This window comes from Macaca thibetana, chromosome 6, assembly GCF_024542745.1.
Source record: "Macaca thibetana thibetana isolate TM-01 chromosome 6, ASM2454274v1, whole genome shotgun sequence".
NCBI classification, from domain to species: Eukaryota; Metazoa; Chordata; class Mammalia; order Primates; family Cercopithecidae; genus Macaca; species Macaca thibetana.
Window position 1 is genome coordinate 50,248,114 of NC_065583.1, and position 16,156 is coordinate 50,264,269.

A 16,156-nucleotide genomic window follows, 5' to 3' on the forward strand; every position below is an offset into this window, starting at 1 on the left:
TTATACGGTCAGGTTTTCTGTCTAAGATGGGAAAAAGACCATCTAGGCCAAAGCAGGTTAATCACCTGAGGTCAGGAGTTCAAGACTAGCCTGGCCAAGATGGTGAAACCCACCTATATTAAAAATACAAAAAAATTAGCCAGATATAGTGGCACACGCCTATAGTCCCACCTACTCAGGAGGCCGAGGCAGGAGAATTACTTGAACCCAGAAGGCGGAGATTGTAGTGAGCTGAGATCGTGCCATTGCATCCCAACTAGTTTGGTGGCTATGGAAATCAAGAGAGAACTGGATGCAGAATTGTTGCCCAACCTGGGTGACAAGAGCAAAACTCCATCTCAAAAAAGAAAAAGAAAAGAAAAAGAAAAAGACCATTTATTTCATCTATTTTGAGAGCCTCTTATATGATTTAAATGAAATAATATTTATAAAGCCTGATGTGTGGTAAGTGTTTAGTGAATTGGAATGTCTCTTTTCTTTCTCTGCTGCCACCTCAGGACATCATAGCTCCATTACTTACTTGCTTTTTTCATCCTCACATAGCTGAGACTGGTTAGGTTTTTTTTCATTCAGATTTTACTAAAGAAAGCTTAATAAAAATGAAACAGGAGATACAAACAGTGTATATTGTAGGTGTATTTATAAAACACAGATTTTGATACCGTTATAGCTCATATATAAATTTTGTGTGGCACACAGACCTATGTCATCACTTTCCTTGTCTGTATGGTCCTATCCATTGCACCCCTTACCAGATCTTGCGGTGTAGGATAAGCTGCAGTGCCTGCAGTCAGACAGATGGTCCAAATGAACAGTGTCCATATGCTCCTAATGCTCTTTCAGGAACATCTTTACACTCCTTACCCCTTTTAGAGACTGCTCGGAGGTCCATCCCATTATAGATAATTCTAACTAGTAGGATCTGATTTGGTATTTTATGCCTAAATGTGACTTCTGGCAAGAGGTATTAGGAACAGGAATTCCTCCATTGCTCTTATTCCCAACAAAATCTACACTCAACACTCGAATAGAGAAGTCTTTTTTCCATTGTCTTTCATTGTGTAGCCAACAGTTGAACACCATGTTTATAGATTTGTGAGCTTCTCTTAGTAATGTTTGGAATTCTTAGAAGCCTGAAGAAAATCTTCTCTTCAAAACTGTTTCAGCTTGTTCTTGCATGTGTACTGTCAAAACCCCAACCAAGTATGATCCTTCTATTTGTGTAGACAGGTTTTTGCCAGTAATCTATGATTGAACAAAACTGTCATTATGCTCAGAGTAAATTATTAGGATCTGTTCCTGGTTCTTATTAAACTCTGAGATCTGTTCTTTGTTTTCTTATGATTAAGAAAATAAACCTATCTTCATGTTTTGCATGAGGATAGTTTCAACAAGTACTTTAAAAAGAAGTCGAGACCTTAAACATTATCTACCCTAGTGTTTAAGAAAAGCAGTCTCTCCACCTTGGATCTACAACAGGATCAGAAAATGAGCTTTATAAATATACCTGTTGTATGTACTATTTGTATGTCTTACTTGGTTTTTACTAAGCTTTTTCATAGGAAAATCTACTTACAATTCTAGACCTACATAGTTACTTTACAAAAATAATTCTAGTTACCTGATATTTTTGTGATATTTTTCCTTATGATTTTACCAGCTTGGCTTCCTTTCAACAGTTTTTTTGTTTTTGTTTTTGTCACCAGCTTGTGCTGATAAAGGTAATCTTTCTCTGCATTCTGTCTTGCAATAACTGATGTGTATATGTTATATATAAGTAGATTTTTTCCATGCATTAAAAAATATGTTGCTAGATTTCAATTTTTCAGATATTATCAAGATGTTAGAATTTTTAAATAGTGAAATATTATGTAAACAAGGCTAATTGTGATTGACCATGTCAGGGTTTTTGCATCTCTCCCTCCAGTTGGCAGTATCATATCTGATCACAGCAGCAAGATCAGTGGCCAGAGCTGCCCCGGAATAGGTGGGGCTTACTTGCAAAAGAAAATCCTTCAGATTACCAGGAGCACAGCCAAAAGAACAGACAGTACTGAGAAGGCCACTGAGGAGAATAGAGACAGGACAAGTTGTGAGAACACAACCAGAAAAAGAATGACATCCCCGTTTAGAAGACTTAGGGAAAGAATGCTTTCAAGGGAAAGACTAGTCAACAGCCAAAAAGAGGACACAGATCACAATCAAGCTACAGAAAGCTGTGAGAAAGTGAAGGATGTTGGAAGCAACATCAAAGATGAGAAAGGGAGTGCCATCTTCAATTCAAATAGCCAAGGCAACAGTAACACTTTAAACTGCTTCTATACGCGATTCAAGTCTAAAAGGAGGAAGACACTCTGATGAAGTTCCTTATTTTATTTTAGTGTTAAGTTTGTTTTCAGTTATTAATGTATACATGGCTTAAATTAAACCATTTGTCAAAGCTTAGGCAGACAACTTAGTAAAATACTATTTATAAGCACTTTAAAATGCCTCATTTGTACATATGTTATTTTACTAATGTATTGAGTTAGTAAATTTTATACTCTTGTTTTCTGTAGTTGACTTTATTTTCTACTGTTAGCTGAATCTGTGAGTGAAATATGTAGAGGAGGCTTTTTTATCCTCTACTTTTTACATATCTTTGGGGGAGAAGGGACTAGTCTAACATAGCAATTTCAGAGTCATCTGGAAAACTTGTTAAAAAATGCAATTACTGTGTCCCACCCCAGACTTCATAAACCTGAATTGCCAGAAATGAGATCTGGAATATTTATTTTAATTGGCTTGCCAGGTGGTTCTTAGTATTATTATATTTGAGAAATACTGATCAAACAGACATAAGAATGAAATTATTTTTAAAACAATGAAGCAAGACGATTATGTAGAGCAATGACTTTTTCTTTTGAGGAAGAAGGTATTTATTATTTTTAATTTACTTATTACATCCATTTTCTTGGTCCTCTTGAAATTTGACTAATCAGCTCATGGACATTGACAAATAGCAATGATCCCAAGTTCAGAGATGTTTGATAGAAGTCAGAAGACTGGCTTGTCTTGGCTTACCCTGTTCCGGGCCACATAGGCCAAGTATAAATCACACGTTTTCTGGGCCTTTTTCTCTCTGAAATAGTTAACGAAATGACTTAATAAGGTTACTGTGCAACAAATTGTTCCTTAAATGACTTGAGTTATATGTGAATAACTCCAAGATCCATAAACAGAGAAGGACCTTGGAACTAAGGATGTTGTCATCCTCTTTCTGCATGAAGATGAGGCCCTGAGAATTCCTGTAACATACCCAAAGCCTGTGATTCTTCCTAATGACATTTCTAGGTATTGCCCAAAGACCACATATCTACTAAACCCTACTCTCCTCTGTGAGCAAGAAGATATTTTTCACTTCTTTGAGACCCATCCCTCGTTGGGATTACTAGGGCATTTTCTTTTTCTTTTATTTCTAAACAATAGTTTGGTTTCTTCCAATTATCAAAATAGATTATTATATACATTAGCCATTCTGTTGAAGATTTGTTTTTGGGTCCTTCACCTCAATGCATCCCTAGAATCCAGAAGAACATCTGTCTAGTTGTCTGCTGTGCAGTAAGTCACAGAACAACATAGAACATGTAGATGCTGTTTTTTTCTATAACACATTATTAAAAATGTATCCACTTAGCTGTTTAATATTCTGCAAGGTTGGTGAAGAAAAAGGAAACTAAGTCTGACACTCAGTTTAAACCTAAAACAATTTTAAAAACTGAAACAGGCTGAGCACAGTGGCTCACACCTGTAATTCCAGCAATTTGGGAGGCTGAGGCAGGAGGATCGCTTGAGGCCAGGAGTTGAAGATGAGCCTGGGGAACATAATGAGACCTCATTTCTGCAAAAAGTTTAAAAATAACTGGGTCTGGAGGTGCAGACCTGTAGTCCCAGCTACTTGGGGCTGAGGCAAGACGACCACTTGAGCCCAGGAGTTCAAAGCTGCAGTGAGCTATGATCATGCCACTGCACTGTAGCCTGGGCAACAGAGCAGGACCCTGTGTCTAAAAAATAAAAATAATCTAAAACGGTGACTCTCAACTCAAGACAAGACTTCTTAGGTGGGATATGCAGAATATCTGGGGTAAGTATATATAGTTTGGTAAAGCAAAAATGTAATTCTTTCCCTTGAGTCCTGGACTCCCACCCCTATCCTTACTTCAAGATGGTATTTTGGATTCAGAATAGGTCATGAAATATTCATATTAATCAAAGGAAGGAGCATTGGGTTAAAAAGAAGTTGAGAAACCTTAAAGACATGTACTTTTTAATATTTGTAATGTTCTTATTTTATTAAATGATTATTATAGCTGTGGGAGAGCCTGAGACAGATGTACCTTTAAACTAGTTTTCTTAGTAACACTGGACTTTGACTGTCTTTTTCTTGAATGTAGTTGTATTGGTGTGGATGGGTAGGTGAATGGATATGTAGGGGGAATATGTAGGGGAATGTGTGGAGATATAATTGGCACCATTATATCTACGTAGATGGAAACTAAAATTGCTCCTACTTTGTCTTCTGTTATTTTTGTGGGGTTTTTTTTCATCCTTCCCCCTACTACCCCCACCCTATGTTCCCTTTTTTTGTAGTTTGATCAATGCTCTTTTCTTGTTCAGGTTACACACTTATTCCATCAGCTAAATCTGACAACTTGTCTGACTCCAGCCATAGTGAGATTTCTTCACGGTCCAGCATTGTGAGCAATTGTTCTATTGACTCCATGTCTGCAGCTCTACAGGATGAACGGTGTTCCTCTCAGGCCCTGCCAGTCCCTGAACCCACTGGGGCATTGGAAAAGACAGAGCACCCCTCAGGGATAGGAGATCATAGTCAACATGGCCCTGGGTAAGCATCATTGTCTGTGTTCATAACACAAAACCCAAGCCAAGTGGCCACTGCAAGCAGTGCTCCCTAACTTGACCTTGGACCTCCCATGGGGTAATTGCAGAGTTATCCATAAAAGAATATGTGGGCCAAGCACATGTTCTGTATTCTGAATATGTAAATAAGCACTATTTTGAAAGATGTATGGGTGTTCATTTTCGAAGTGTTACTAAATTCAAGTAACTTTTTATCTTTATGTATCTTTCCAATCAGAACTCAAAAGTGCATCTGCTATTTATATAGGGGAGATAATTTTTGAAATTCTGGCTGTTATAGGTTAATCAAAAAGGTTGTATATTGGAAAGTGCCTCCAGTGCTGTGCACACTGTAGACAGGTTGGGAGAGTAGGACTAGCCCTTGATCCCTGTTCTCTGAAAGTGTAATTTGGGGAGTAGGAATAATCACCTAGCAAAGGTTAATTAAAAAAAAAAATTAACTCTAAATTTCTGTTTAGAATCAAGCAACATGGAAATCTTTGAGAAAGTTTATTTTAACTGATAAATATTATGAAATCTGGTCTACTTTAATATGAAAAATTTAAGATAAAGTATTACCACATTTATAAAGGTTTCTAAACTTTGATCTCTACACCAGAGGTCAACAAATGTTTTCTATAAAAGTTACATAGTAAACACTTTAGATTTCTCAGGCCATAAGGCCTCTGTCACAACTACTCTGCTATTACACGAGAACAGCCATAGGCAACACATAAACAAATGGCATGGCTGTGTCCCATTAAAACTTTATTTACAAAAATGAGCAAAGGGACCACCAGATTTGGCCCTGGGCTGTAGTTTGCTACCTCTGCTCTATACTGTAAATGAGGGGTTTACAAACTCTTTGTAAAGGGCCAGGTAGTAAAATATTTTTGCCTTTGCAGGCTACATACGGTATCTGTCACAAATTCTTCCGGTTTGGTTTTGTTTTAAACCTTTTAAAAGGTTTTGCTGCAGACCATACAAAAACAGGCTGTTGGCTAAATTTGGCCCATGAGCTGTAGTTTGGGGACCCCTGCTATAAATGATTCATTTCATAGGTAATTGGGGAAGTTGCTGTTTACTTGGCACTGTACTGGGCTAACCTCAGAGATACGTTGAAAAATAAAACATGATTCTTCAAGTTGGGAACTCTTAATTCTGTATGCATGGACAGTAGTCTAATATTGTGATGACCAAGAATGAATATGTATACTTAATGTTATTCATTTCAGATCTCATCTTTGCATTTTCATTTAAAATCAGTTCAAGAAAAATACTTGCCAGGCATACCTCTGGTCCATCCCAGCTGCTGGGGAGGCTGAGGTGGAGGATCACTTGAGCCCAGGAGTTAAAGGCTACAGTGCACCATGATCGTGCCTATAAATAGCCACTGCACTCCAGTCTGGGCAACAGAGTGACACCTGTCTCAAAAAAAAAAAAAAAAAAAAAAAAAATTTAAAATTTAAAAAGAAAAATGCTAAGGAAACTTTGCTAAGGAAACTTTGCTAAGCATTTGAGTTTCTTTACTGTGTCTTCTGAGTGTTAACTAAATACTTACAAGGAATTTAGTGATAAATAATGATAATATTGTTTTCTTCATGATGTTTTGGCGTGAACACTTGTGGTACATGCTCTGTAATTTCTCTTAGGCAGTAATAACTTGAAATAGAGAGAAGGTAGTTTTTCCAGCAAGCCTGTAAATTACTTCTAATTGTACATTGTCTCCAATTTTAGGTGGACACTCTTGAAGCCATCTCTAATCAAGTGTTTAGCTGTCTCATCGTCTGTGAGCAGTGAAGAGATTTCTCATGAGCATGTCATTATAGAAGCAGCTGACAGTGGTCGTGGAAGTTGGACTTCGTGTTCAAGCAGCTCCCATGACAACTTCCAAAGCCTTCCCAACCCAAAAAGCTGGGATTTTTTGAACTCTTACAGACATACCCATTTGGATGACCCCATTGCTGAAGTTGAACCCACTGACTGTGAGCCCTATTCCTGTCCTAAAAGCTGCTCTAGAACTTGTGGGCAGTGCAAAGGAAGCCTAGAGAGAAAGAGTTGGGCCTCCTCCAGTTCTCTGTCTGACACGTATGAACCAAACTATGGGACAGTTAAACGGAGAGTATTGGAGAGCACCCCAACTGAGTCATCTGAAGGCTTGGACCCCAAGGATGCCACTGACCCAGTTTATAAAACTGTCACTTCAAGTACAGAAAAGGGCTTGATTGGTAAGTTGTGTTTTTGTTGTCTGTGGCATTTAGAGATTAAGTAGTCAAAAAATGGCATTGGGATATCTCGGCCCTGGATTTTATCATTGCAAAAATTCATTCTCTAACAACCTTTCTTTCCTTCACAAACAAACAAATTATTTCCCAAAAATTCATGGTTTCTCAAAGACTTTGGAGCAGCTATTCAACCCGTTAAAATGAAAAGTCTGATGTGAAGGTATTTAATTAGAGGGACAAGTTTGTTTGTCTTTTGTTTTTAAGTTGTTTTTGGTTTTATTGAGGAATATCATCGCATTAGTGTGCAATGGTAAATAAAGGGATTATTCTCTTTATCACCTCATAAATTGTTTGGACCACAATTGCTATGCATATGTGGTAGAAACATTGATTCTGCTATTGATTTTAGGTAAGTGAGAGAAAATGCGATAAGGAAGTCCAGAACATTTTTCAGTATTCTCTCTTGGTGTACATCATGAGTAGGCCAACTCCTGTTTGTGAATTCCATTCCAAGCTTTCTTAGTAAACATTTTTAGTATTTAACCATCAAATACTTTTTACAAATTTCTTTCCTGGACTGTATAAATACATGGATATAAAACTCCTGCTTTTCTACTTATATGGAATGACTGTACTTTGAATTAATATCATAATCAACTATTAAATTTATAGAACAGTCATAGTGTCATATTTAACTACTAAAAATGTGAAGGTGAAACATGTTGATCTTATAGTTACTTTTCAAATTGTGTTATAGGTTGGGTTTTTAGCTCATTCATTTTTTTCCAACTTTTTTTTTTTTTCTTGAGACGGAGTCTTGCTGTATTGCCCAGGCTGGAGTGCAGTGACACGACCTCGGCTCACTACAACCTCTGCCTCCCAGGTTCAAGCAGTTCTCCTGTCTCAGCCTCCCAAGTACCTGGGATTACAGGTGCCCGCCACCATGCCCAGCTAATTTTTGTATTTTTAGTAGACATGGGGTTTCACCATGTTGACCATGCTGGTCTCAAACTCCTGAGCTCAAGTGATCCTCCTGCCTCGGCCTCCCAAAGTGCTGGGATTACCAGCATGAGCCACTGTGCCTGGCCCAAGATTTTTTATTGAAGCCTTTCGGGTAACCACTTTATGAGCATATGTGTATACGGAGATACAAAAATCTTTTTCTTGTCCATTGATGAATATAGATTTTTTAATCATTTATTTCTTGTTGACTGTGGGCAAATCACTTGCCTGCTTTTTCTTGTTATTCTCTTGGCAACCTCTCCACCTCTATCACCTCACCCATCCCATCCTCAAATGGGAATGGAAAGCCTTTCTGACCTTGATAGTACATGCAAATTTTACTGGTAGAATTATAGAAAATTCAATATGGACAAACCAAATTCTCTAATGGTAAAGTTAATATTAGAATTATTTGATGGTCTTTTAAAATTTATTCAGCTTGTATACAGACAGTTTTTGTGTTTTAAAAGTCACTTGCAAAATCAAGATACTCAGAGCCATTTTTCCTGTTGGTCTTATGAACTAGTCTTAATTTCTTGGAGCTTCCGCTTTAACCTATTTATGATGATTTTTGAAGCTTTACCTTAGTCTCAGGGCTTACAAATTTAAGTAAAAGGATTTAAAGTCATCATTGTTTTTAATGTCTGCTGAAAATCAGAGAAATTTAAGATGAAATTTCAAAAATTCTGTTTTTTTATTCTCAACTTAATTACAACACAGATGCTAGAAGTAAAGTTGTTTTTTTTTTGAGACAGAGTCTCACTCTGTCACCCAGGCTGGAGTGCACTGGCGCGATCTCGGTTCACTGCAGCCTCCCAGATGCGGCAATTCTCCTGCCTCAGCCTCCTGAGTCGTTGGGATTACAGGCACCCCCCATCACACCCAGCTAATTTTTGTATTTTTAGTGGAGATGGGGCTTCACCATGTTGGCCAGGCTGGTCTCAAACTTCTGACCTCAGGTGATCCACCCACTTTGGCCTCCAAAGTGCTGGGATTACAGGTGTGAGCCACCACACCTGGCCAGAAGTAAAGTTCTTGAAGGAATTAGTTCCTTCATATCAGCAAAGTTAAAGTTTTTGTGCTGGGACCGAGAACTAATATGCGCAGCAGTGCCAGAAAACAGTGGCTCATGCCTCAGGGAGAAGGTGAAACAGCCCTTAAACAGATGGCCTGAATGTCATTTCTATGTAAACTCTCCCAGTTTACAAAGAATAGATGTTTAGGGTGAACTTTTAAATGTTTCTGACATCTTTAGGGCTGGTGTGACTTCAGGAGTTGTCATGTACTTCTGTGATATGGGGGCTGAATTGCGGAAGGAAGCTTGTCATCAGTGTCATGTCCTTCAACTCTCTCATTCTGTTTAATGTTTACAGGACTTAATATAGTTGTTTATGTATTTTAAAAAGAGGTTTGTTTATTAAACTTTTTAAAAATGTTGTTAATCTGCCGTCATTCAAGTTTATTCATTTTGTCTATTTTTAAGTTCTATTTTGTCATTGTAATAAGTTTGTTGTTTTTTTTAATTTCTTTTTCATTAACATTTTCATTGCTTATTTTTCATGCCAGTGTACTGTGTCACCTCACCCAAGAAGGATGATAGGTATAGGGAGCCACCTCCCACTCCTCCAGGATATTTGGGGATTTCTTTAGCTGACCTAAAGGAAGGACCCCACCCACACCTAAAACCTCCAGATTATAGTGTGGCAGTGCAGAGATCAAAGATGATGCATAACAGCCTCTCTAGACTGCCACGAGCCTCTCTCAGTAGCAACCTCGTGGCCTGTGTTCCATCGAAGATTGTAACTCAGCCTCAGAGACATAATTTGCAGCCATTCCATCCTAAACTAGCAGATGTGACTGATGCAGATAGCGAAGCGGATGGTATGTTGACAAGCTCTCTTAAGGGCTCTTAAATGAATTGCTGAACACATTAAATGGTCTTTACTCTGATATTTTATGGTAATTAGTACTTGTTTCTTTAAATGCCTTAGAAATCTCTGTTAAAAAGTAAGATGTTCCTACTGGCAGGGTGCAGTGGCTCAGGCCTGTAATCCCAGCACTTTGGGAGGCTGAGGCGGGCGAATCACTTGAGGTCGGGAGTTCGTGACCAGCCTATCCAACATGGAGAACCCCCGTCTCTACTAAAAAAATACAAAATCAGCCAGGCATTATGGTGCATGCCTGTAATTCCAGCTACTTGGGAGGCTGAGGCAGGAGAATCACTTGAACCTGGAAGGCAGAGTTTGCGGTGAGCCAAGATCGCACCATTGCACTCCAGCCTGGGCAACAAGAGCAAAACTGCGTCTCAAAAAAATAAAGTTCCTAAATATAGTATCAGGGAGTGTTTTGGGTTTGTTTAGTTTTTCAAGACAAGGTCTCACTTTGTTGCCCAGGCTTAGAGTGCAGTGGCACAATCATGACTCACTATAGCCTCAAACTCCTGGGCTCAAGCAGTCCTCCCAACTCAGCCTCCCAAGTCGCTGGGACTACAAGTGTACACCACCATGCCTGGCCCATTGTTAAATTTTTCCTTTGTAGAGACTGGGTCTCACTATATTTACCAGGCTGGTTTTGAACTCCTGGCCTGAAGCAGTCCTCCCACACTAGCCTCCCAAAGTGTTGGGATTACAGGCCTGAGCCTGAGCCACCATACCCAACCAATGGTGTGGGTTGTTTGTTTGTTGAGACAAGGTCTTGCTGTGTCACTCAGGCTGGAGTGCATGATCATGGCTCACTGCGGCCTCAACTTCCTGGTCTCAGGTAATTCTCCCTCCTCAGCCTCCCAAGTAGCTGGGACTACAGGCACACACCACCACAGTTTTTTGTATTTGAGACAGCATTTTACCATGTTGCCCAGGCTGGTCTTGAACTCCTGGACTCAAGCAATCTGCCAGCCTCAGTCTCCCACAAAGTTGGGGTTACAGGTGTGAGCCACTGTACCCTGCACTGATGGTGTATTTTTTAAATGAAATGGGCGAGCTGCCTATTTCTGTGTGCCTAGTACCCTGTGGCTCAAATGGAATATTCTTATCTTTGATAAAACAGTGGCTCAATCTAATGGGATAATTTTGAGAAAAAGCAGTTAACATTAATGGAATTGTATTTTACATTAATGCATGGAAACTTGAAACTGTGTTTCAAATGCCAAATTATCTGAAATGATTCTATTTATTTAGTTCCTTTTATTAGCAAAAGTCTTGACTGAATTTGTAGGTGTGCCAATAGTTTCAGAAATGATTGTTTTATTGAAAATAAATGAAAATTTATGGTTTTAAACAAGAGTAATAAAGTGATTAATAACTACGAAATTCCAGTTTGTTGTCAACCTTCAATGTGATCAGAAATCCTAGGTATTACTATAATAAAATCTGGTCCTCGATGCAATGTTTGAGAGGATTTCTTTGTTGACTTTGATTTTCTAAATAGATAACTAGATTGTTAGGATCTCATTAATATGCTCATCTGCCAGTTAATTATATTTTTTTATTTTTAGAAAATGAACAAGTTTCAGCAGTCTAGCCTTTGGATGACCTATTTGAAAACCACTGAAAGTTATGGAGGAATGGGCAGAACCACCTCATGATTCTGCAGGCCATTGCTGACAAACAGTTCATTGCTACAACCAGTCCAGAGGTTTTATTCCCTCTACTCTGAGCAATGAAATAGACTTGAGTTATGCTTCCTTTCATTTACTTTCTGCAGATGAATAGTTTCCTGAGCAATGGATGCTATGCCTGGATACCAGTCTCCACTTTGCACGCCAGAACTGCCTTGGGACCACAGTTACAGAAAAAATTTAAACTCAGAGTGATCCTTCTGTATATTGCTATAGATTTTTCTTTAATAAGCTATTTTAAAGAGAGTGGCATTATTATTTCCAAGCCATAGCTTGGGCTGAAGGACAGATTGAAAGTATCTGCCAATACCAAGGATATTCTTGTATATTTGAATAATAACTTACTATTTGCATTGTTGTGATTTTGTTTGTATTTGAGAGCTCTTGTTAGCTGATGTTCATGTTTGAGGTCATAAAATTGTCTCTGATCTGACCAAACAGAAGTCATCTTTACAGAGGTGATATGCTTGATCTACACAGAGATGTGACTTGATCTGTAGCACCAATGCAATGTAGGTCTCAGTTTGAGAGAAATAGGAAGCCCTTTGCAGTTGAGGTGTTAGGAACCTGCTGGTCATGGTGTGGAAAGCCAAATGAAGCTGCCACAGGGTTTCTTATCAGTCCTTTGGGAAATGGGAGGGAGTAGTTTGGGGAGGAGGGTGGGAACCCTAATTTCCAAAGAATGAAATTTTGATGTTAAATGACATGTATACAAATTCTTTCTTAAGTGAAAGTTATGCTGCATCGAATTGTAACTAAAAGTATAGATCCCACAAATAGAGAATGGGTTCTAGAGAGTCCTGTTCTGTAGAAATCCAAAACTAAAATCTCTCATAACTCAAGTATGGAATACTTTTTTTAAAGAAATTCTTATCATGGGTGTTGTAATCATGAGGATGAATTTGACTTTATGCAGTGTTCTGCAGCATGCCACCCCCATGTCTCATAGCACCAGGTTGTGTCTGACCTGACATACCCTGCAGCTCTCAGCTGCCTGCAGCAAAATTTTGTGGGAGAAAGAGGAGCTGGAGTTATAGAAATGATTGTCTCTTGGTTCTCAGTTTTTAGCCCTTGAGAGGACATACTTTTCCAGCCTCATGGGCATGGCACTCTTAATTAAAATTTCAGTGACTGTTTACTGGATGAGGCAGATTTTTCACATTTTTGCAAATATAATGTTTTATATATATTAAGTTTAATTTTTTCAATTTTTTTAGTGTAAAAGCAAGTGGAATTTTAATAAACTTCTGTAATTACCAAAAAAAAAAAAAAAAAAAGCCAAAGCCATTAACATGCACTACCCAGATCAACTTGCAGCCAAGATGGGTTTACTTCTGAATGGCTGTCCGTATGTGTCCCACGTAGGATTTAGTTGGTTTGTGGCCTCCCTTGTAGAAATGTGTTGTCTTTCCCTAGCTGTCTCCGCTGTGTCTTCCTGCCTATCCCCCTTCATTTTAAAATCATGTATCAGTTTTAAGGGGTAAATGGTAGTAGTTCATCTTTCCCATCAAAATGATTGTCTCTTTATTTTAGGAATAATAGCATGTCTGAAAAATTCCTGTGGTAAAAAATCATTAATCTGAAACTGAAGCCTTAGAAGTTAATCCCAGGTATGATAAAATGAGGCTTGGTGGTTCCATAGCTTTCTTGGTCCTTTGAAATGGGAAATAACTTGAACCAAAAATCCTAGTTTGAAAGTTACACTTCAGTGATTTGGCCTATAAACAGTGGTCCTCTGATTATACTTTTTTTCCTTCACTGATTTACATAATTTTGTTTTCATGGCCACGGCAAAACAATGTGAAATGTATTTTTGCTATACCCACTTTTTTATCAATTCAGATGTCTACTCTCATCGTTTTATATTCATTTCTCCAGAAAAATGTGTGTTTTCATAATGTCTTTATTTATCAGGTCTTTCAAACCAAATGGAAGCCTTACCTGTCTTTGTCCTTAATAGTGTAAATATCTTGCACAGAGTGTTGAGGCCTATGGTTTTGGACTTGTACCTTATAGCTGCCTTTGTTTTATCTATCTAGCTTTAACTGTGAGTGTTCGGATCAGCTGATCACATTGATCAGGAGCCAAAGCCAAATGCTTTGTAGTTTGTTATGTATGTATCCCTTAAAAAATCATGAGGTTTTGATTTTTCTATTTTAACTAAGGGTACCTTCCTGCCTTCTCTTAGTTTGTCATATGACTAGAACAAGAGAAGCCTTAACCTGCATTTACTCTAATTCCAGATCTCCATTTGTTTTTATTTTATTAATTTATAATTTTAATGAAGAGACTAGTGCCCTCTCTTCCCACGACAACTCTCAATCTGCCAAGACTGTTGAAGCAGTTAACCCTCAGTGCAAACTTTTGCCAAATAGTAAGTTTCAACAAAATACCTTTATAGTGAAAGATTTTGAGAATTAGTAAATCCAGTACATGATTCCATAAAAGCTTATTAAACTTAATAATTCTCATTTACTCCAAATGATTACTTTCAATATGATCTTTGGGGAGAAAAAGCCTTTAGTGAATTTTCTTGAGGGTGATAAGTCACATCATTGCGATCTACATCACCTCCTCGAGAATCTCTCCCAGGCTGAAAATGTGATGATAATCATGGGTGTTTTTAAGAACAAATCCAATTTTTATCAAGTGCTCTTTCCTCTACAAAAAAAGGGAGGAGGAGAAGCAGCTTCCTTAAAACAATGATTATTTTGATTCAATTTTAAGTTTCTACAAAAGGTAATGTTAAAGTGTATGTATGCCTTCAGCATTACCTTGAAGGCTAGAAAAACGGCATAAATCTTCAGAAAAGTGTCACAGTACATGTTCAAATTTAAACTTAAATCCTGGTTCATCTTTGGCTTTTGTTGTGCATTTTTAATGCTTCTTTGTTTTTGGTACACGGAATGCAGTTGAACTTGATCTTTTAAAATTGAGACATGTAAGCTAATCAGCAAAAGACAAAAACAAAACTGCACATCTGTAATAATCAGATAGCAATTCTGCTGCACAATTCATTGATTGTAAGGTATCCTGTAACAAGCAATGTTTGTCTCCTATTTTTTGATACCTCTTAAACTTATGTCTTTCAGAAAGACAGTGCCTCTGTATGCTTTTTGTATTTTTACTGAGTGTAAATATTTGTTATATTTTTGGTTAAGAGAATGTAAAAATACCATTTATTATTATCAGATACTACTAATACATTGGTGGAATCAATAAAGAATCTACATTAATCTTCTCTGTACTTGATTATAAATGTATAGAACCTTTGAAATAATTACAAACTTAGTCATTCAAGAGTGCCAATCTGGGACCTGTGTTGGTGTGAAGGCCTTATTTTTTAAGTATCCAGAAAAATTGGAGTGGTCCATTTGTTGTTGGTTATGTCAAATCTGTGAAACACCATAGCTATTGTTTAGGTTTAAAATATTGTGTTTGATGGCAAACCAAGTAACAGTGGCATAAACTCAATTGGAGCTTGTCTTTTTGTTATTATTGTCTGTCTGTTTTTCTTCTGACAGTAGAAAAGTCTACAGGCAAACTGTCCAGGGCTGCTACTGTAACTCCTCCACGATGCTGTCAAGGATGGCAGAAGTGGGGGGCCTGAAAAGGATAGGCTTAGGGGAAAAGATGCAAATATATGTCTCTTTCTATGCAAAGAGAACAAAACAGTAGTTTCCAGAAGCTCCACTTGCATGTTTATATTTACATCCCATTAGTTAGACCTGTGTTGCATAGCTAGTAGCTCCAAGGGTGCCTTGGAAATTATCTGTTTTATCTGAGCAATTGATGTTCCTAACAAATTTAGGATTCTTTTCAGTGAAGAAGGAAAAGAATAGATTTCAAATGGGCAGCTAGCTGGGTCTATGAAAGCATGCCTATTGCCCCCTCTTTTGGTCAGTGTATGTAAATATAGCCACTTCTTTTGTGGGATTAGATCCCAGGACCCTGGCAAAGAAGAAGGTAATTCTTACTTTAGCTCCTTTTTTAAAATCTCCTCACAGTTTTCCCTTGGTACCCAGAGAATTTACTCCCATTATAGCTAAGACTTCTGCCTTCTTCCAGTTCACCCCCGCTTCACACACCAGGTTTTCCCAGGCCATTCTGTCCCCCTGACCGTCTTTCCACGGTCTCACTAGTTTATTTCTTTATTTAGAAAATATATTTCTCGGCCGGGTGCGGTGGCTCAAGCCTGTAATCCCAGCACTTTGGGAGGCCGAGACGGGCGGATCACGAGGTCAGGAGATCGAGACCATCCTGGCTAACACGGTGAAACCCCGTCTCTACTAAAAAAATACAAAAAACTAGCCGGGCGAAGTGGCGGGTGCCTGTAGTCCCAGCTACTCGGGAGGCTGAGGCAGGAGAATGGCGTGAACCCGAGAGGAGGAGCTTGCAGTGAGCTGAGATCTGG

At 38.3% G+C, this 16,156-nt stretch overlaps 1 protein-coding gene across 8 annotated transcripts in view; it reads left to right on the forward strand.

The window, feature by feature from the left end:
* RAPGEF6 (Rap guanine nucleotide exchange factor 6) overlaps positions 1–14,978 on the forward strand; it is a 219,071-nt gene extending 204,093 nt beyond the window's left edge. For 5 of the 8 annotated variants that reach the window (XM_050792727.1, XM_050792725.1, XM_050792724.1 and 2 more), the window contains 4 exons: positions 4,657–4,885; positions 6,637–7,127; positions 9,693–10,007; positions 11,620–14,978. In XM_050792727.1, coding sequence (XP_050648684.1) covers positions 4,657–4,885; positions 6,637–7,127; positions 9,693–10,007; positions 11,620–11,645 — 1,061 coding nt within the window. In that variant the 3' untranslated portion in view covers positions 11,646–14,978. Of the gene's footprint in view, positions 1–1,927; positions 2,483–4,656; positions 4,886–6,636; positions 7,128–9,692; positions 10,008–11,619 lie in introns of those variants that run through there. The other 3 variants (XM_050792731.1, XM_050792732.1, XM_050792729.1) reach the window with 2 other exon arrangements.
* Positions 14,979–16,156: the final 1,178 nt, after the last annotated feature.